Here is a 21076-nt window from a genome sequence, read left to right as displayed (position 1 = left end):
TAGCGCAGCATTATATGCAGTGTGTATCTGAGTTTGGACAACTCCCAGCCCGCCTTCGCACAGACTGTGGAACTGAAAATGGCACTATGGCAGCAATTCAGTGTGCATTAAGATCTCAGCATACAGATGACTTTGCAGGATCCCTCAGTCACATGTATGGCACCTCAACGGCAAACCAACGAATCGCGAGTTGCAGGTCTTTCTTCAGAAAGCAAAGGTACAGGACTTTTAAGGTCAATTCCAAGAACATGTATGTAATGCTGCCATGTAGTCAGTCCTGTGTTTTATGTGTTTTCACATGCCAGAGGTTTTCAGCTGTGTCAACAATCTACATTATAAAAGAATAACAACACTACAAAGACATTGTCATTCCACCATTAGGACTCAGTTCTGGATTGATGTCTTCAGTGACATGAGAGAGAGGCACCTTTTCAACGGCAGCCATGAGCACAAGTGCCTCATACAGTATGTCTTCTTGGCCGTCTTGCAGAAAGAGCTTGATGAGTACAGACAAGTTTGGAACAACCACACCATCCGACCTGTTCGTCAATCTCGTTATCCATCGGGTAAACCAGAAGCCATGTACCACCTGCCTCACAGGTTTGTATTTAACGTATGCGATATGTGACCATGTGTAAATATCAGATTGCATTTTCACTCGTGTTAATTTGAACACAATGTGTGTGATTGCCTAAAGCAGATCAAGCGTATAGTGAGATGCTCTGCAACTTCTACTGGGTCCCGCACTGAGACTTTGCTAACACCCTTGGTATACTGGCCCAATATGACAAATTCCTCACTTGACGATAAACCCATTTAATTTAAGTATGAAAACTATTTCATTCTTTCAAAAGGGAACTCAGATGCTGTTACACAAAAACAAAAAAATATCATTCCACACCAAACCTACATTTAAAATGTACAAAGCAAAAAGGTGAATTTATCTGATAAATACCAAAAAGTGCCTTGTGGTAGAAGCAAATATAATGACCTTATTTGACTGAAAGAGCTGCTGTCAACCTATAAATTAACCTGTGGCTCATTTCTGTCAACAGAAATTTTGTCTTTGTTTACATTTTATGACAGCTGAAAAACAGACTTAGTTTGAATTATAATACTTATTTAGCATTTTTGCCTACCTTTTGGGGGGTTAAATGATCAATTTGTAATGACTTGACTTATAGCGTTTTGATTTCTGACTGGCCTAAGGTTTGACGGAAGGGAGTGCGGATTCCCAGTGTCCCAGGAAGCCCTAGTTAATCTCCAAAGTCATTTTGCAGACTTGGAGAGACAGAGTGGGCTTGCTCTACCAGTCAACTGCTGTTGTGAATTACATATTACTCAAGAATATCTCTAGCCTTTAGAATCTTCAGTTCCTGGTTCTGCAACATAATTTGTCTGGTAGACATACACGTGTTATCTAAATAAATTATTATAAAAAATGAATTAACATCCAACAGCCTTGTGTATTTGTTCATTTATTTGTTCTGTTACATCAGTATTTTTGTAAATATCAGATTTTGTAAACACAATGAATATACCACACATGGAAAACCCTGTGGTCTTTAAGGAAAACTGTAACATGTCAAAATAAAACTGTTCAAGATGTTGTACAGTGTAACAGTACAATCAAAACGATTAACCTGAATGTGCCTCGTTTAATGGAATGGCTTGAAATGTTTGTTAACTAACAAATTGCAGGCTAAAAACTCAGACTGATACGAACATGTCTGCATTGCTAAAATGGTCAGAACATAAGTGGCACATTTGCAGCATTTGAATATAATAGTTTAACTATTAACTTTGGTGAACCAGCTAAAGAAGTTTGGCTTTAAGGAAGCCCAAACCCAGGGGCATTTTGTATGCCAAAATCCATGGCTTCTTAAAGGTCTTCATAACTGTGTAAGATTGGAATCTTATTTGAACATACATTTGCCACAGGAAAGCGTGAGGTCTTCTGAAAAAAATCTGTGGCTGTGGCTGTATTGTTGCAGGAGGAACTTCCCTCAGCCCGGTCCCAAACATAAGGACATCCTCCAAAGATGGGCTTGCCTCTTTTTCTGGCAGGGGAGGGGGGAAATATGTTAGGCATTTGTTTTTTTAAGAATAGATTGTGGCAGAAAACGATTGCTGCATTTACATTTTTATATCTCACTGTTTAATGCATTGATGATTCTGCAAGTCTTATAATTTTTAAAGTTAATACCTTGAACGTAGAGCAGATAATCTCGCCAGTAGCCCAGTACTCTGGCCTCCTCCTGACACTTGGTGCTACCAGGTGGACTGAACTCCACGTGAAAGATGTTATCCACAGCATCAGCAGTCAGTGTTGTCTGAGTGTACCACATGAAAGAAAAGAACAATGACGGACGCTGTTCCAGGGCGTTGACAAAATCGAGCGTCGCAAGTCCCTCCTTGAACCTACAACACATACAGAATTATTTATTTATTTGCCAAGTGCAATGTACAAGGAATTTGTTCCACAGAATAGACCGAATATGTTATGCCTCTGGACGGAATGATGGTTTCGGTAGATGAAATACCACTGAATATAATCATCTACTACTTTCTTCTGATCCTCCAGTGTCCTCATGAAGCGATAACAGCCTGCTGTCTGAAGCATGCTGGAGTGTTTTTCTTTGAGTCCCCGGAGTTCCCTCAGTGATGTAGTATTCTTTATCTAGTGACAAATATAAAGCAGTTAACAAACCACCAAACAACGGCTTCAGTTCCCAGTCAGAAAAGGATCTCTGACGGCAAAGTAAACCCGTGAAAATATTCTAAATATAGTGTACACTTAAATTGATATACATTTTTTTAAGGTGGCTAAAATCCGTTGTGCTTCTGACCCTGTCCACAGCAGGTCATTGTGAGTGTCCAGCGGGTACAGCTGTCAACTTCTCCAAACTGGGGGCATGCTGACTGCCATCCACTCTAGGTAATATGCTGACTATGGATAAGTACCTCATACAACCCCACTTCAAACAATCCAAACTATTCCTTTAATTGGAAGATGGGATTATCTACAGGCCTTTTATCAACACATAAGAGCAGCATATAACTCTTACAGTCAAATTTTAAGGCATTATATTAATAACACTGAATTTTGTACATTTAATTCAAAGACAGGTTTGAAAATACTGAAGTCTGTTTTGAATTTAGAGTCACTTTCCACATGGAAGTCCTCTATTACAGTACTGTCAAACAAACTATTTTTCAGCCACGGAGGTATCAATTTATATTGATAGTTTTGTGTCAGTTTCATGATTTCTTGAAATTGCTTAACCCAGCCCAACAAAGTACCTCCAGGAGGGCCTTCTTCACTTCATCATCAGGTATGTCCTCAATTGGAGCCTCAATTGCCTTTACTTTACCAATGAGGTACAGGAAGAAGTTTGGGGAGAGACAACGGGGCCCTGGACCGCCATTGACACAGGAGATTGCAATCATTCTTCCAATGTGGAAGTATTCATCATCTTCGACAGCTAGAAAATACCAATATTGCAATGTTCGGACAAATTACTTTGCAACATTATAAAAACGTGACAAATAAGGATTACCTTTACTATCAAATGAGAGGTATTTGGCATTGTCTTTGCCGTCAAATATTCTTCTTGTCTTGATGGAGTCCATCAAAAGGGTAAGAAATTCATGCTGTAGCTAGGGTCATATGTGGATCGCTTGAACCCTCTTAAGGCACCATCCCAGACATTGGCCCGGTTAATGTTAAATCTGCTACAGGAGGTAGTGTTAAGCTTCTGAGACAGATTTAAGACCATGTCTGCAACTGTCAGTCCATCATTGTAGAATAAGAAAACAGTCAGTTAAAGGCAAGAAAATATAAAGACTGCCTCTTCTTAGTTGTGTGGATAATTTAAACTCTAACTAAAACTTAGTTTTAGTCTTTTATGGGCTTTTTATAGTGAGTAAGCTATCCGACATTACTCGAAAACGATAAGCTGAAGTCTGACATCACAATCTTTACTAAGTAATAGGTTGTTCCGCATGAAAATGTTCTTCTGCAGAGGGACAACTGGGGAGAACAAACTTGACAGGTCCTTTAAGATTTGACTTGGTTTAATAAATCCTATGACTACTGAAAGCAACTCAAAATGTGTTCAGTTGATTTGACACAATACATATTTTGTCTGAGGGTTAGAAAAACAAGAAAGGCTTAAGGTAAGCAACTATGTGCTGATAATACTTCTTATATCTGATAGTACCTGTGTTCCTCTTGCAATTTCTCTTCTTCCTCAGAATCTGAAGAACTGCTGTCAATGACGACAGGTGCATAGATATTGGTGTATGTACTGTGGAAGGAAGGTACAAGAACAATTGCCTTTTGAAATAAACTGTGAAATACAGTTTATCTAGTCTGTGTCTAGTATTGTCACACAGAGATGTTTTGGCTCTGTAGTCCAGTACTTTAACCAAATAGTCCATGTTTAATTTCAAATCCAATGTTGTTGAGTACAGAGACAAAACAATAACAAACTATGTCACTGTCCTAATACTTGTTACTCTACTGAAGATGTCAGAATAAAAACAATTTAAGTTATGACTGACTTGTAGAATTCACTTGAAGTACTAGGGTGATCTACTGAGGTGGCCGTCTGTTGGGGCCTTGTTGCACTCTTGATCTGTAGCATTGATAAGACCAAACATCACAGCACAATCAAAATAATTACAATTGCAAGTTTACTATAGTAAAGAATATTACATACTTGTCCACTGGATGACTGGGATGTTGTGGTTGACCTAAAAAGTACAAATAATTCGAAATGATTTAGTAGAATAGTCATTGTGTTGTAAAGGACATAAAATGCTTTCTGAAACATTATTTATATGGCTGTCACAGGGACCAAAACAATGTGTCAGCAGATATTTTACTTACAAATGTCTACACTCCGGTGTACTGCTCTCAGGACTTGTCCATAGCTGCCAAGTGAAAACATCAGACCCTAAACTTATTCAAAGCCATAACACTTAATCAAATCAATGTATATGCCTCACCTGTTGTCTAGGATATTTTAATGTATTACAACTGTAGTGTAAGCACAAACATCTTGAACAAATAAATCCCTGAGATGTACCTACCACTGTGTCAGAGTTGTCCAATAATAAGCCACAGAAAGGACAATTTTTATCTGACATTTTTATCTGAAAAAAAAATGGGTTAAAGTTAGCATGCATTTAAAAATATTCATGCTGTCAAACTGCATCTTAATTTGCTTACTTTAACCATTAATTAAACAATTTAGAATTTATTTTTGTCCTTAAACGTTACTTGACAGTTCTGAAAGTAATAAAAACATTATAGCCAGCTAGCGTTTTTCACAATTAATTGTGTATGTCGTTGTATTTCGTATTTTTTAATTGGCAGTCATATAATAAGCAAAACGTCAACGCTCGGTCAACATGAGACATCTGCAGTAATAAAGTTGATTATTTATGAAAAGAAACAAAAGAAACTTACAGTTTAGTTAAGTTTCCAATATCGGATGGACACCGGCTTTAAAAACTCCAAACTGCGGCAGCAACAACATCGTTTCCTCTATTTGCTGCGCGTTTCTGTAATGTGTTGTGTTGTGAAATTGATGATGTTTTCTTACTTTGCTTGTGTTTTGTCTACTTGCATGTGTTTTCTTAAGTTGCAGTGCATTGAGCGCTCAGGGCCACCATAAATAACACCCAGTGCTCAAGTGTAAATCAATAGCATTTCAATTTTTCAGATTTAAAAGAGTTTCTTTCAGATCATAATCACTCTCCTTTGTATGTAAACCTCTGTAACCCTATCCTGACTAGTTTTTCCAACCATGACAATGACTCTGCGTAGGTGTGTTAACACACTTTGAGCTAAAGATAAAACCACGTCTGAAAAAGGTTAAAAGTTTTCGTAGTATAATTTTTTAACTATTAAATTGGATACCTGGTTTCAGGACCATGGACAGAGCTGTTTGTTGTGTTTAGGTGCTGCACTTCAACAGTTTGTTTCTCTGAATGGATGTTGTGGAGCAGAGCGCAGCTGCTTTACGCTTCAAGTCTGTGAAGAAACACACGTGGTGACAACTGTGTAAGTCGAGCCAGTGGGTAAGATGAGCCACCGCCTGTAATTAGATAACTATAAAAAAAGTTATATTGTGACACAAATTAAGGAAGTGTAGTCGACATTACTCATTCCATCTTTCACTAAAGCACATGGAGAGAGTGGTAGGCAAACCAGAACAAATATATCTTTGTCAAGCAAAGTGAATTCATCATGTTGCTAAAATTATATTGGTGGTTGTGGGGTAAAAAGAGCCAATGGTCAGTCAATGTTCACTGCATACATACACATACATGTATACACACACATACACAAACGCTGTCTGTGTCACCATTACAAGTTCATGTTGTATCACTGTTACAATGATGTTAATGTAATAAATACCTTGTTAACTAAGGTTAAGGTTAAATTTGAGTCACAAACTCTGTACATACACAAAAGTACATGTACACACATTCTTGATGTAGTTAACTCAGATCAGTTTAATCCTTACCTAAAATGTTAAAGTAACATGTTGAACAACAATAAACATCTTTTATCTGTAAATACAAGAGGCTGGAACACCAAATGTGTGTATTTTAATAGAGGCTTTCTGCAGAAAGGATCAACACAATCACAGGGATTTGAGTGAAGATGCAGGATAGTCAAATGCAAGGATCTTATATAGGAGAACTTAGACTGTGTGTCAGAGTCAGTTCAGACTGGATCTGTAGCCATAGTTTGAGAGAGGAATCAAAACACAGAAATCGGATTTACATATTTTTCCTTTGGAGTTAAAGCAGACATGAATTCAGTTCTTTGGAGAGTAAATAAGTGATAAAAGGTCACAAACAGTTCAGGTCATAAAAGTCTCAAACCGTTCTGCAAAGACTTACTTTTCAATAACAAAATAGGTTTCAACCACACACTACATCATTAATAGACTCAATTGGTTTTACTCAACATGTGAATAAACTCTAGAATCTCACTCTTGATCTTCTTCTGACATATGATATAGATGTTGAAAATGTAATAATATTTCCCAAAACCCTCTTCTGTCCAACTATGTTTTAATTACATCAAAACTTCACTCCCACAATAGTTGATTACTTTGTTAAATGTACAGCAGCCTCATTACAAACCACCCTTGACACTGAACAATAAGAAAGTAAACCAGAGGAGATTAGCTCCATGGTATAATTATCAAATACGTGTTTTAAAACAGACATCACAGAAGCTGGAGAGGAAGTGGCGTTCCACCAACCAAGATGATTTTCACCTGGCCTGGAAAGATAGCCTGATATATAACAAGAAAGCACTGAGAGATGACAGAGAGTCACAGTTCTACTGATCCATCTATTCCTCTAACTCTGTGGAGCAAGGATTTCATGAGTTTCTTTAAAAATGCAATTATAACCATCAGTGAAAAAAATCCACCACCTTCTCCTCATGAATAACTCAGATCACTGATTCTTGACACATGGGACAAAACACATCCAAGTTGAAACTGCTATTGGATTTAAAATGAAAATATTTTAGATTGTAGATGTTATGCAGGATATTTATGAATGTATTCAACATGATTAAGCTTATTGTTTTCAAATGATAAATGATCAACAGAACCAATGAATGTGTGTTCAGATCACTGGACTTTACTTGGTGTATCACGGGAATGTGGGAACATGTGTCGCCTTAAAGTTCCTGGGTATAATTTTATATTTGTGTTGTGTCTATACCATAGATTGTATATAAAGATGGACATAGTGTCCGTGACATCACCCGTTGGGTTCTGAAGAGTGAAAATGAGGCTCTCAGTGGGCGTTTCACCCAGCACCATCTTGCAGGAGCCTGACTCCTCCTAGTTACTTACCCATAAATGGGCAAAAAGGAGGAGCGCGAGTGGAGCCGAGGTGGGCTGGGTGATGACCGACAACTGAGCCACGCCCACAGAGCTCAACGTTATCTGGTTAGCTCACATGCTTACATGCTACCCGCTGTTACTAACTGGTTAGCGCTGCGGTGTTGTTGCCTCGGGATGCTAGCGGTCGTCACAACAAACGTAACCAGAGGTAAGTTACCCTGAAACTATTCAACAACAAAACCTTTTGATTTGTCTATTGTCATAATCATACTACATATGCTTACATGCCTCAGTTTTTAATATGTAATTGTGGTAATTTACCTTTTATTTAACATGTCTAATGAACAGATTGAAGCAAGTTAACTACCTCAGTCTAATTTTCACTTCACTTTAGTGTGTTTCGTTGTCACTTGATTGTAATTATAAGTTAATATCAATAAGCTACATGTGTAAGTTGCATGTGATAGTAACTATATGTTTCACAAATGTTCTGATACAGGCTCGTATAACCACCATTACTATTACCACCTCGTTTATTTAGCCTGTTATGGAATTTACAGTGAATTAGACTCAGTGCAGATGTGTAATGACAGTTTAGATGTGATTTTAATCTCCACTCACCACTGTTGTAAGCAGTTGTCATATTTATTACATATTTATCTGTTTTCACACAGAGAAGTGGAGGGACTTGATGTGGACTGTTATCAACAGCACTGTGAGAATGTATCACCTTGAATATTACAGATGAGGTAGAAAGATATTTGATATATTTGTACAATGTTTATTTCTTTCAGTACGTCAGATCTGGCTGAAATCTGTGGTGCTTCCACCTGCTGAACACAGAATAAACTGTAAGTACCAGTCTTGGCTGCTTAACACAGCTAATATTACATGTGTCAAAAGTATTGTAATTATTATTAATTGTATTGTACACTATCTTTAAAAAGGTATTTACAGAGTGTCTTTAATCTGAGGTGTTTCTCCTTTGTTCCATGTTTTCCTACAGATGTTGATTTCAGCATAAAACATCCTTTATTGTGAGTTTTTTCTTTTCATTACATGAAGCACCGGATGTCCTCAGCATCCACTTCAAGCTCGTCCGTCCCTGTTAACATCACAGGAAACATAAAAGTATGGCATTATTGCAGAGGAAGTGTAACTTATAAACAAAGTTTGTGTCTTTATATTCTGTTGATTTTCAACTATGTATTTGAATATGGTTTTGGATTAAACAGTGTACTACCAAGACAGTGAATGTGCAGTATGGAGTTCTTACATGTTAAAAGTATTGCATATATTATTTAATACATTATGTATTATACGCAATACTTTGCTTTGATTGTTTGTAAGTTATGAAAACAGGTCTGTACCTGGAGTCAGTGCTGAAGTGATGACTCTCAGTGCTCAGTCCTGTTGGACATCCACAGGTGCAGGCTGTCTGAGTCACCTAGAGGAAAACTCAACACAAATACACAGATATGTAAAGTCATACATGTAACAGGTTAACACTTTCACAGACTTACATGGTTACAACACATCAACACCAATACTCTGTATACGTCAGAGTACATCCAAACCTGTGGAGGCGCTAGCGCACCATAGACTTTATTAGCAGCGGCCATGAGGATCCACAGAGGAGGAAGACGGCCGCCTCTGTCTTCTATCAGGTCCTCAGTCAGGCTATGAATACCTGTGTTTCTCGCGGAGCACTCTATTCACTAGATCTCATCTTACTGAAGAGAAATGTCTGGACGAGGAAAGGGAGGAAAAGGGCTCGGTAAAGGAGGCGCAAAGCGTCACCGCAAAGTTCTCCGTGATAACATCCAGGGAATTACCAAGCCCGCCATCCGCCGCCTGGCTCGCCGTGGCGGAGTGAAGCGTATCTCCGGTCTGATCTACGAGGAGACCCGCGGCGTGTTGAAGGTTTTCCTGGAGAATGTGATCCGCGATGCTGTCACCTACACCGAGCACGCCAAGAGGAAGACCGTGACCGCCATGGACGTGGTGTATGCTCTGAAGAGACAGGGCCGCACTCTGTACGGCTTCGGTGGATAAACTCACTTTACAACAGCTCAACAACACAACGGCTCTTTTAAGAGCCACACACTGAGTCAATGAGAGCTCACATCCTCTGCTCAACACTAATCACTCGTTCTTCCAGATTACAACAATGTCTATAATTCGATGGAACTATGACGGTGTAACGTGAGGGTTCAATGTGGGATAGTTGAATCACTTAATGCGAAGAAACTCCTGGATGGAGACTGACTTAGTGAAGCTTGACTCGAGCAACAAATTAATTAATAAACACAAACTTAATTGTCATTTACCATAAACAAATATCTGAACTTAACTTATATCCTTCAGGGTGGATCAGTTTTGTGCTGAATGAACTGCTGAGTGCTGTGATGGTGTACTGCAAAGGGTGGGACTGGTTGTCCATGAGAAGACAGCTTCGCCATCATCCTCCTCTGTCCCACTGGGTATCCCAGGACCGAGCTGGCCCTCCTGGTCAGTCTCTTCCTGTCAGCAGTTGAAATGCTGCTGCCCCAGCAAACTATTCCAAAGATGCCACCACAGAGTCATAACAAGTCATCAGGAGCGCCCCCTGCACTCCAAAAGACCTCAGACTCCTGAGCAGATACAGTCTGCTCTGGCTTCTTAAAGAGTGCACTGGCATGATCGGTCCAGTTTATTGTTCAGGTGAACACCCAGGTACTTTCTATGAGGGGGACCAAATCAGGAATCTTAAGTAGACCTTACACAATATCACTATTATCACTGTGTGGAGAATAAACATATATATATATACAAAAAAAAGCTAATGCACCAATATAATTGAAAGTTTCACCTCCGTGTCATTGGTCCAGGAGGAAGAGGGGGGGAAGTAAATTATCTGTATTCAATTTAAAATTAGTTTTCCTGTGTATCACATGTTCCTGAAAGAAGCTGTTTTTTGTATGCATATTCACAATTAATATAAAATAGATTGCTACAGAATGTTTGACCTTGTGTTTTTGTTCATGATGTCTTCCATTAAATTGTTTTCCACAGGAGACCTCTCCAAGGACATGTGCCTGAAGACACAAGCAGAGTAATACATTAAAATAACAGAAATAAATAATGGTTTAAAATCCTTCAAAGTCTAATGGAGTTTGAAATGACTCTCTTCATATACTGTGGAGAACAAGATGTACCGTGAACATTCATAGTTCGTTTTGTTTTTGTCAAACATGTATCATTGTATTTCAAAGGTCCAACTATCAGCTTTTTTCAGCTTTCAATTGCACCTCAGGGTGTTCATCAGTTAAAGGAACTGGCCCAAGGGTCATCTCATGACCAACATTACAACCTTAGCTCACATGATGAGGCCAAAGCTATTTGAGTTCACTGAAGAAGACCCTGAGAAGTGGTCGAAAGCTCAGAAATCAAGTCAAATAATAATGATGGCTGAGTTCCATTCAGCTGCTCCAGTTCAATGGTCCTGATGTTGTGCATGCTGGATCACTGTCATGTTTACTGGGGCACTTTAATACAACAGAGGACTTGGTCAATGTTTTTAATGAAAACCTGTCTCATGTGAAACACGTCTATAATCACATGTGACCGGACACACAGCACCTAACCTTTAAAACCTGATTTTACAGCTTAAGCAAAAGTAACATCAGTTATTGTTTATGAATACACGTAAATAATAGTAATAAATGTAAATAAATATTACTTCTTCCACTAGATTTGCATCGTGACAAATGTAGAGGTTTAAATCTCTTACACTACTTTCTCTTTCCTTAGACAAATATTAAAATGTGTTGTTTCTGCAATCATACTGTACATCATGACAGATATACACAGGTCCCTTTAATGCTGTGGATCCATGTACCTAAGGTGTATTGACATTTGAAGTGTGTATTCTTTATATCAACACTTCCAGATGAGCTCTGGCTTCCTCAATAAATGACAGGAACATTTGACACTGAAACACTACACCAATGAATACGTATTGACTGCTAATGTGCCTAAAATGACTTATGGTGTACTTGTGTATTTTACAAGTTGGTGTGTGACATGAGGAGATTTGCTCTCTACCAGAGGAGAGTGTGTGGCTCTTAAAAGAGCCTTTGTGTCGGTGGTTTCCAGCAGCTTTGCTTTACTTGGACTTGGGGGCCTTCTCGGTCTTCTTGGGCAACAGAACAGCCTGGATGTTGGGCAGCACGCCGCCCTGAGCGATGGTCACTCCGCCCAGGAGTTTGTTGAGCTCCTCGTCGTTGCGGACGGCCAGCTGCAGGTGGCGGGGGATGATACGGCTCTTCTTGTTGTCGCGGGCGGCGTTTCCAGCCAGCTCCAGGATCTCAGCGGTCAGGTACTCCAGCACAGCCGCCAGGTAGACGGGGGCGCCGGCACCAACGCGATGTGCGTAGTTGCCTTTACGCAGCAGCCTGTGGACACGACCGACGGGGAACTGGAGCCCAGCGCGGGACGAGCGAGTCTTTGCCTTCGCTCTGGCCTTTCCGCCGGTTTTACCTCTGCCAGACATTATGGATGAAGCTTGTTTCCTAAGACACGTCAAGAGAAACTGCTGTGAACAGCTCGAACCCTCCTTTATATATCCGCGGAGCGAGCGGGACGGTTCATGCCAGACCAACCAGAAAGAGCAGCGGAGGACGGCCTGCACTTTCCTCCAATAAGCAGCGGTGGGTCGGTCCTTTGGGCGGCGCTGAGCTCCAGGAGGAGCCTCTCACCAATCAGGACCCGGGGAGCTTCTTCTTCTTCTTGTTGTTTAATTGCGGGTGGCACCTAACGTTAAAGGCCCATTACCGCCATCTACTATACTGGAGTGTTTGTCTTGTTTAGTTTTTGTTTAGTTTTTGTTTATTTGTATTATTTATATATTTTCGCAGACAAACAACCCACCGCCCCACAATTTAAAGTTAAATATTCCTCATTAATCCAGTTTCTTTTAAAAACTCTAACAGGTCTTTATATTTCCCTTCCCCAATACCTAACAAGTTCTTCAGATTTAACACTTCCACCCCACATTTCCTCAGCTCCATCTGTAGCTTTCCTCGGCCTGTGTTATATTTTTGGCAGTGACTGATGACATGTTCCACAATTTCTTCCCTAAACCACATTCACATTGTCCTTATGGATGTGTCCCTATTAAGTGCATTGTTTTATGTAGTGCTGTGTGTCCTAGCCGTGATATATCTGTTTCTTCTCCGATGTTTTTCCCTATTGTTTTCATTCCTCCCACCTTTTGCTTTATTTGATACAGATGGCCTCCTTTTCCTCCCTCATCCCATTGTTTTTGCCAGTCAGTCATGATGTTACTCATTATTATTGTTTTGGCTTGGCATAACTGAATGCTTCCTCCATAATTATTTCCTGTTCTAATGATTGTTTAGCGAGTGAATCGTCCATTTCATTTCCCTCAATGCCCCTTTGAGCTGGGATCCACATGAATCTGACTTCAGTTTGTGAATGATGTAGTCTGTGTTTCATATATGTCATAAAGAATATCTGCTCTGCAATGGGATGAGATGGACTGTAATGACAACAATGCTGATAGTGAATCTGAACATACTATAACTTTTTTATCTTGTTTTGCTCTGTCCACTGTAATGCCATTGTTATTGCCAACATCTCTACTGTGTATACTGTCATACTATTTACATTTAACTCTGGGGTAACAAAAGCAAACCCAGTCTTTCCTTCCTTTGGCTCCTTTGACCCATCTGTATATATTGGGTCCAGAGTATTGTGCGTAGTCCTTAGTCTTACCTCTACTATGTCTGCCCAATTTCCTTTTCTTTTGTCTATCTTCATTTGTTCTTGAATATAAAAGTCAATGGAAAATGGAACTGTTGCACTGTATAGTTTTTCAAGTAACCTGATATTTTTTACCATTTTAGTTGTTGTATATACATAACATTCGGTCTTAGCTTTTTCCCTTTCCCAGCATGGTCTAAGGGCCCTCACAGTTGGGTGTTCTTCTTCTTTGTGTTCTTGTAGGTTTGACCAGTAGTTTAGAATAATCTGTTTGTATCTGAGGTTCAGTGGCATTTCCCCCATCTCCACTTGGACAGATATATTTGGCAAGTACTGACATTAAATTCACAGCCATGTGTCAGTAACATACATGAAAGTTATCAAAACTTCACTCCCACATTAGTTGATAACTTTGTTAAATGTATAGCAGCCTCATTACAATCAACCCTTGACACTGTCGCCCTGCTGAACAATAAGAAAGTAAACCAGAGGAGATTAGCTCAAAGGAAATTATGATTTCATGAGCTTATTAAAAAATACAATTATAACTATCAGGGAACAAATCCCCACCTCCTCCCCATGAATAACTCAGATCACTGATTCTTGACACATGGGACAAAACACGTCCAGCAGTTGAAACTGATATTGGATTTAAAATGAAAATATTTTCACTTCTAGATGTTATGAGGGAAAAATGATACAATGTTTTCAACATTCTTATCCCCTTCAATTTAATTGAATTATTATAATATCAAATGTATGACACTTACTGTCTTCCCACTACATCTAAAACATCATGTCCACAGAGAAGGGTTCAATAATTCATGTGCAATAAAATGGATAAAAATATTTTTTTATGATAAATATAATGAAGGGTCAGGAGGGAATCTCCAAACAGTGAAAGAGTAAAACAGCATAGGAGTGATCATATATGGTGCATGTATAAAATTCCCTGCTGGAGCACGGTCGACGTCACATCACATCACTTGTGTTCTGCTTTAGAGACCTTGTGCTCATGCACACAGCTCGTGTTTAGTAGCACTTACCTAGAAAGTAGTTAACTCCCTCGCCTGGCAGGTTCGTTTAGCACAGCTGTAAAATATCCTTGTTTGAACATTTTGCATTAGTGACAATGTCAGTTTTTATCACTTATACCTGATGTTGTGTTTCATTGTACTATGACACTGGTTGTAAATATTAGACTTTGTTTAGAAGCTCGTGTGATAATTAGCAGGCTATTAGCTTCGCCCAGGAGTTCCTGAGCTGAGTGACTGGGCAGGTGTGTACCACAGCTCATATGCTACATCTTGTCATTTATGTTAGTGCCTGTTTGTTTAGTCAAATGTAAAGTTTGAATATAGCCTGCCATAAAACGATATCATGTGCATGCACTGCTCCCTTGTGGTCAATTCGTGGCATAACATCACTACGCTAAGAGATGATCCATAATGTTTACTTCCTCATTTAATCATCAATGTGTTTGTGTAATATCAGATGTTTTCTTCCCTGATTTTACAGCAACTCTTGTTGATTTCCTGTCCAAAGTGAAGGATTTATGGTGTAGGGATTGGGAAGAAGTCGACCTGCAGTCATCTGCAACCATTACAGTTTGGAACCCCATGGCTTTCCTTAAAAACCATACCAATCACACCCTCCTCAAATCAGACACCTGGTCAAATTACAGACAGATTATCAATAGTCGATAATCACTTCCTCTCCTCTGGTCTTTCATCTGATATGGCTTCAGAACGACAGTTGATTCTTGTATTGTTACTGTTTAAATTAAAAGCATGCTGAAACACTGGTGCAGATCATCTTGAGCCTTACCTACATTGTCTAAGTACTTCCCTAATCAGTCCTAATGTTACTACCATTTTTAACCAAGCCTTTTTCACAGGCACTATTCCTACTTGATGGAAACGTGCTACAGTCCTATTATTACACAAAACTGTCAGACCTCAATATCTACCGTCCTACATCCAAACCTGTGGAGGCGCTAGCGCACCATAGACTTTATTATCAGCGGCCATGAGGATCCACAGAGGAGGAAGACGGCCGCCTCTGTCTTCTATCAGGTCCTCAGTCAGGCTATGAATAGCTGTGTTTCCCGCGGAGCACTCTATTCACTAGATCTCATCTTACTGAAGAGAAATGTCTGGACGAGGAAAGGGAGGAAAAGGGCTCGGTAAAGGAGGCGCAAAGCGTCACCGCAAAGTTCTCCGTGATAACATCCAGGAATTACCAAGCCCGCCATCCGCCGCCTGGCTCGCCGTGGCGGAGTGAAGCGTATCTCGGTCTGATCTACGAGGAGACCCGCGGCGTGTTGAAGGTTTTCCTGGAGAATGTGATCCGCGATGCTGTCACCTACACCGAGCACGCCAAGAGGAAGACCGTGACCGCCATGGACGTGGTGTATGCTCTGAAGAGACAGGGCCGCACTCTGTACGGCTTCGGTGGATAAACTCACTTTACAACAGCTCAACAACACAACGGCTCTTTTAAGAGCCACACACTGAGTCAATGAGAGCTCACATCCTCTGCTCAACACTAATCACTCGTTCTTCCAGATTACAGTAATCAAACAACGTCTGTAAATCGATGGAACTCTGACGGTGTAACGTGAGGGTTCAATGTGGGGTAGTTGAATCTCTTAATGTGAAGAAACTTCAGGATGGAGACTGACTTAGTGAAGCTGCACTTTACTGTTCTCCACACTGATCATCAACCACTCATACTTCCTGCTTCTCACTCATGTGACTGAACTAACAAGAAGGAAAAGAACTACAGAGGCAGATTCAACACATGTTACTGCTCTCAGGAAGCTAATTTAAATATTTACATGTGTAAACATACATATGTAATTAACTAAACAGTAAACGATTGTTTTGTCAAATACCATGAACACAGGAATGATATTAACTTACATTAGTAAACATTGATATATAAACCCAGTTAACCCTAGAACACTAACGTCGGGTGATTTTCTCTCACGCGATTGTGTTGCTGCTGTCTGAGAGGCGTGGGTCCTTGGGTATCCTCAGTCTGCTCACTGACGTCATCGAAGGTAGGCTAGTTTCCCTGCTCCCGTCCCTGGTATTTTCAATAGGTACGTGTTCGGGTGATTTTCACCCGACGTTAGTGATTGAGAGTAAACTATTTTTGGGGTTGATTTTACCCGACGTTAGTGTTTGTGTATTGAATCAGGCGACCTTATTACTTTTCAAGGGTAACAACGTTCAGGCCCGCCATATGTATTGCCCCATATCATGCACAGCTATCATCCTGTAACAGGCTTGGTGACTCTGGCATGCCAACAAGTGAGTAAAACAAAGTTAAGGTTTGTTTACGTTGGCAATCGTTAGCTACGCAGATTTCTTCTTTAATACTAGAGCTAAGTTATCTAGCTTGGACTTTGCATGTAATCCTTATTTAGTGTAATGGTTATGAATAAATATCACTTAGTGGTAATTTCCAAGGGAATTCATTTGTTAAAAATGTTTTTATAGTCAACTCGTCATTTTTCCCTTCTTGAAAAATGCCATTTTTTGTTTATCTCTCCCAAAGTTGTCAGTGATGCAGGGAGACTGGGCCTTCACCAGACAAGGCTCACATGTCCCAGGAACGGGTGGACCGAAGAACAAGTTCCCAGCTCCATTCTTTTTTTGGGGGGGGATTTTTCATTAATGATTCCCTAATTTTTCACAAATTTTAGAGCCTTTTTATAGGGTCCCCCCATGATACCTTTTTTTTTCGTTTTATGAGTGTTGTATAGGGGAAAATAAAAGAAGAGTACTTCAATTTGCCATGTATTGTTGTACTTTAATATATTTTGATGAGAAGTATTTTTTATCGGGTATATTATATCGGGTAAAATATACCCGACGTTAGTGATGGTGTTACTAACTGTTCGTTAGTGTTCTAGGTTAAGCACCTGCATGAAACCTTTTTCCCTTTTTAATTTGGTAGGGCTTGATTTTTCCACCTTTAATTATACATAAATAAAACACTTTCCTCCTGCCTCCATCAATCATATCCACATTTACACTAACCTTAAAGGGATATTTGACCGAAAAATGAAAACTCACCCATTTTCTAGTCACCACTATGCCGATGGAAAGGTGGGTGAAGTGTTTCAGTCCATGAAACACTTTAGGAGTTAATGTGTTTGTGGAATATCAAATGTTTTTCTTCACTGATTTTACATTTACATTTTTAATGACTGAATCATCTGCATCAGCTTATTTTTAACGAATGAAACATTATCAACAGAACCAATAAATCCATCGTCATTAGCAGACTCAGCACACAAAGCCTCAAACGTTTCCTTACAACTTGAAACCAACGTGCTCAGATCACTGGACTTTACCTGGTGTATCACCGGAATTAGGGAAAATGTGTCACCTTAAAGTTTAAGGCTCTTCATTTATATTTGTCATAGTGTCCATTTCTGAATTCGGTCATTGTGAACTTGTTTGTTAGAAATTACTGCAACAAGAATAAATTTCTATTAGTCTTCACTTAAGACATAAACTCTGGAGTGAATCAAATAAACACTGAGTTACTTCATGTACTGATGAGTGTTTATTAGTGTCAGTGAGAGCAGGTCAGCAGGAGAGTGGAGGAAGACACAGAAGCTCCAGCTCGGTAAGAACCAACTGCAGCTTCTGCTCTGATTATGAAGCAGCGGCACAGATTATTGAGCAGATGTGACCAGAGAGAAACTTTGTATTTCCACTGTTTCCTCTGTTCTTCAACAAAGTCACTTACCAGATGGTTCATGGTAACGCTCCTCACATCTCATTGTGTTGCTCTGAGCGAGTGGGCGGGGCCCCGGGGCCTGTGTGTGTGTGTGTGTGTGTGTGTGTGTGTGTTTGTGCGTGTGTGTTTGTGCTGTCTGGGATTGCAGTGTCTGCACTTTGAAAGACAACGTCTTATTATGAAAGTCTATCAGAGCGATGTAGGCGATTTTCAACCGGTTGAAATCTCTCTGTACTCTATTAAACAGGTCTTGTCGCTGCAGCTAATTGGACTATAATATTCAGAGGCAGCAAGCAGGACCAACTGTTTTGAGAATTTGTATAATTTAATACATTTACAATAATAATGACGATTATAATGAAAATGTGCAAAATTTATCACAATCATCTTTTTCCCTTTTTTTCTTTGGGAGGGCGGCGCCCTATTGGCCAGCTGCACCTGTTTATGTTCCTCACACAAAGGAGCAGATACCGGTCCTGCTGATGGGTTGATGCTCTTCTACGGCCCTGTCCAGCTCATGTAACGCCCAGTCCCCTTCTATCTCCTCCACGCTCTTGAGACTGTGCTGGGAGACACAACAAACCTTCTTGCTCCTGCACGTTTGGATGTTCCATCCTGGAGGAGCGAGACTACCTCTGCTACCTGATTGGACTGCAGGGACCGCCTCATGCTACAGGTAGTGACAAGGACACTAGCAGAACACAGAACTAGAGAAGAATCAGTCAGGAAGGATGAGGAGAGAGCAAATGTCTGTGGCCACCACATATAAAACTGTTCCCTTTCTGTTGTTGTCTTGCTTTTGCCTCTTCATTGCACCTGTTGTCACTTTCATTTGCACCAAAACAGGTGAAATTGATTCACAATCACTTGTTCTTCCTAAATGGACAGATTGATAAACCTGAAGTCGAACTGACTTGGTGTTTTACTGTGACCATTAAGTGTTCCCTTAACATTTAGAGCTGTGTATTTATCAGGTTGCTTTAGTTCAGATTGTTTTAAATGATACTAATGTGATACTAACATCAATAATAATAACATATATACTTTCAGACATCTTGCATTTCTTAACCCCCAAATGTTCCAGTTGAGCTCTACAGTTCAACCTCTGTCAGCAGCAGAATAATGGACTCATGAACATGGAGACACTCCCACGTGCTGTTACACTGACGCTCAACATTCAGCCAATGACAGAGAGGAACGGCACAGATAGATTTACATGTCATGTGTTCAAATACAGCCTGGCCACTGACGTCTGTATTCTTTTGATCGACTAATATCGTGACGATGCCTGAACCAGCGAAGCCTGCGCCCAAGAAGGGCTCCAAGAAAGCGGTGGCGAAGGCCCCCGGTAAGGCCGGAAAGAAGAGGAGAAAGTCCAGGAAGGAGAGCTACGCCATCTACGTGTACAAGGTGCTGAAGCAGGTCCACCCCGACACTGGGATCTCCTCCAAGGCCATGGGCATCATGAACTGCTTCGTGAGCGACATCTTCGAGCGCATCGCCGGTGAGGCCTCTCGTCTGGCTCATTACAACAAGCGCTCCACCATCACCTCCAGGGAGATTCAGACCGCCGTCCGCCTGCTGCTGCCCGGGGAGCTGGCTAAACACGCCGTGTCTGAGGGCACCAAGGCCGTGACCAAGTACACCAGCTCCAAGTAAACGACTCTAAGGAGACATCAAAGCAACGGCTCTTTTAAGAGCCACACACTTTCTCTATGGCGACAAACTGTCCTAACTTTGATGACATGTTCAATCAATGGTAAAATATCCACTTTTAACTAATACTGTAACTGTGGTTTATTAGATCATGGTTGAATTAAATAATTAGGGTTCATATTGAAAATGTTCTTGTCTCATGTCCACAGGCACAATATATTACAAATAATATAATTACTGATTTATTTGTATAGTGCTGTAATACACTGGTGTATTGAGACTGCTAATGGTTATTGATTTGTCTTTAGTGTTATCAACATACCGATATCATTAGTCCACATTAGCTCCACATCCATTCAGAGCAGCTCACCTAAACTTTGAATAAAAGTTTAACCTAACAATTTACTATCACTTAAATGTCACTTACTTATAGCACTTTGTAGTTTGGCTTTCTTGAAGAAAATTGTACATTCTTGATTCTTGTTGTTCTGGGTTTGTGCCCTCATGGTTGAATGCACTTATTGTAAGTTGCTTTGGTTAAAAGCGTTGGCTACATGAAATGTAATGTAACCATAACAACCGCTCTCTGTCCATGGTCCTGGAACAAGGTATACACTTTTTCAGACGTTTTGTCTTTTGCTCCAACTGTGTACACATTTAAGCAGGGCCTTTGTCATGGTTAGAAATACTTGTCAGTATAGGGATAGAGCGGTTTATATACAACGGAGTGATTATGATTGGAAATAAACTCTTTTAAGTCTGAAAAACTAAATTGCTATTGATTTACACTTGAGCACTGGGTGTAAAAGACCGTATGTGGACATCACATCAAAGCAACGGCTCTTTTAAGAGCCACACACTCTCTATTGAGACAAACTGTCCTGACTCTAACGACATGTCCATCAATATTAAAACAGCCACTTTAAACCAACACTGTAACTGGTTAATTAGATCGTGGTTGAATTTAATAATTGGGGTTCATAATGAATTAGCTTTATCGTCCCACTTAT

General features: G+C 40.0%; 3 protein-coding genes and 1 pseudogene across 3 annotated transcripts; 3 read left to right on the top strand and 1 right to left on the bottom strand.

Annotated features, from left to right (window-relative positions):
• The first annotated feature begins 9594 nt into the window (after positions 1–9594).
• Positions 9595–9992, top strand: LOC118116074 (histone H4). The gene has a single exon (XM_035167386.2). It carries the CDS (start codon positions 9630–9632, stop codon positions 9939–9941), a length of 312 nt encoding a protein of 103 aa, XP_035023277.1. The 5' UTR covers positions 9595–9629; the 3' UTR covers positions 9942–9992.
• A 1990-nt stretch (positions 9993–11982) lies between these two features.
• LOC118116044 (histone H2A) lies at positions 11983–12462 on the bottom strand. The gene has a single exon (XM_035167350.2). The coding sequence runs from the start codon at positions 12418–12420 to the stop codon at positions 12034–12036; it is 387 nt and encodes a 128-aa protein (XP_035023241.1). The 5' UTR covers positions 12421–12462; the 3' UTR covers positions 11983–12033.
• A 3310-nt stretch (positions 12463–15772) lies between these two features.
• LOC124852638 lies at positions 15773–16164 on the top strand (annotated as a pseudogene).
• Positions 16165–19683: 3519 nt separating this feature from the next.
• On the top strand, positions 19684–20833 carry LOC118116060 (histone H2B-like). Its single transcript, XM_035167370.2, has one exon. The coding sequence runs from the start codon at positions 19695–19697 to the stop codon at positions 20067–20069; it is 375 nt and encodes a 124-aa protein (XP_035023261.1). The 5' UTR covers positions 19684–19694; the 3' UTR covers positions 20070–20833.
• The last annotated feature ends 243 nt before the right edge of the window (positions 20834–21076 follow it).

Source organism: Hippoglossus stenolepis, chromosome 10, assembly GCF_022539355.2.
Source record: "Hippoglossus stenolepis isolate QCI-W04-F060 chromosome 10, HSTE1.2, whole genome shotgun sequence".
NCBI classification, from domain to species: Eukaryota; Metazoa; Chordata; class Actinopteri; order Pleuronectiformes; family Pleuronectidae; genus Hippoglossus; species Hippoglossus stenolepis.
Note: the sequence above shows the minus strand (reverse complement) of the source record. Positions and strands in the feature narration are given on the sequence as shown.

Coding starts and splice junctions, on each gene's coding strand:
- LOC118116074 (XM_035167386.2), top strand. CDS start 9,630: ATGTCTGGACGAGGAAAGGGAGGAAAAGGGCTCGGTAAAGGAGGCGCA.
- LOC118116044 (XM_035167350.2), bottom strand. CDS start 12,420: ATGTCTGGCAGAGGTAAAACCGGCGGAAAGGCCAGAGCGAAGGCAAAG.
- LOC118116060 (XM_035167370.2), top strand. CDS start 19,695: ATGCCTGAACCAGCGAAGCCTGCGCCCAAGAAGGGCTCCAAGAAAGCG.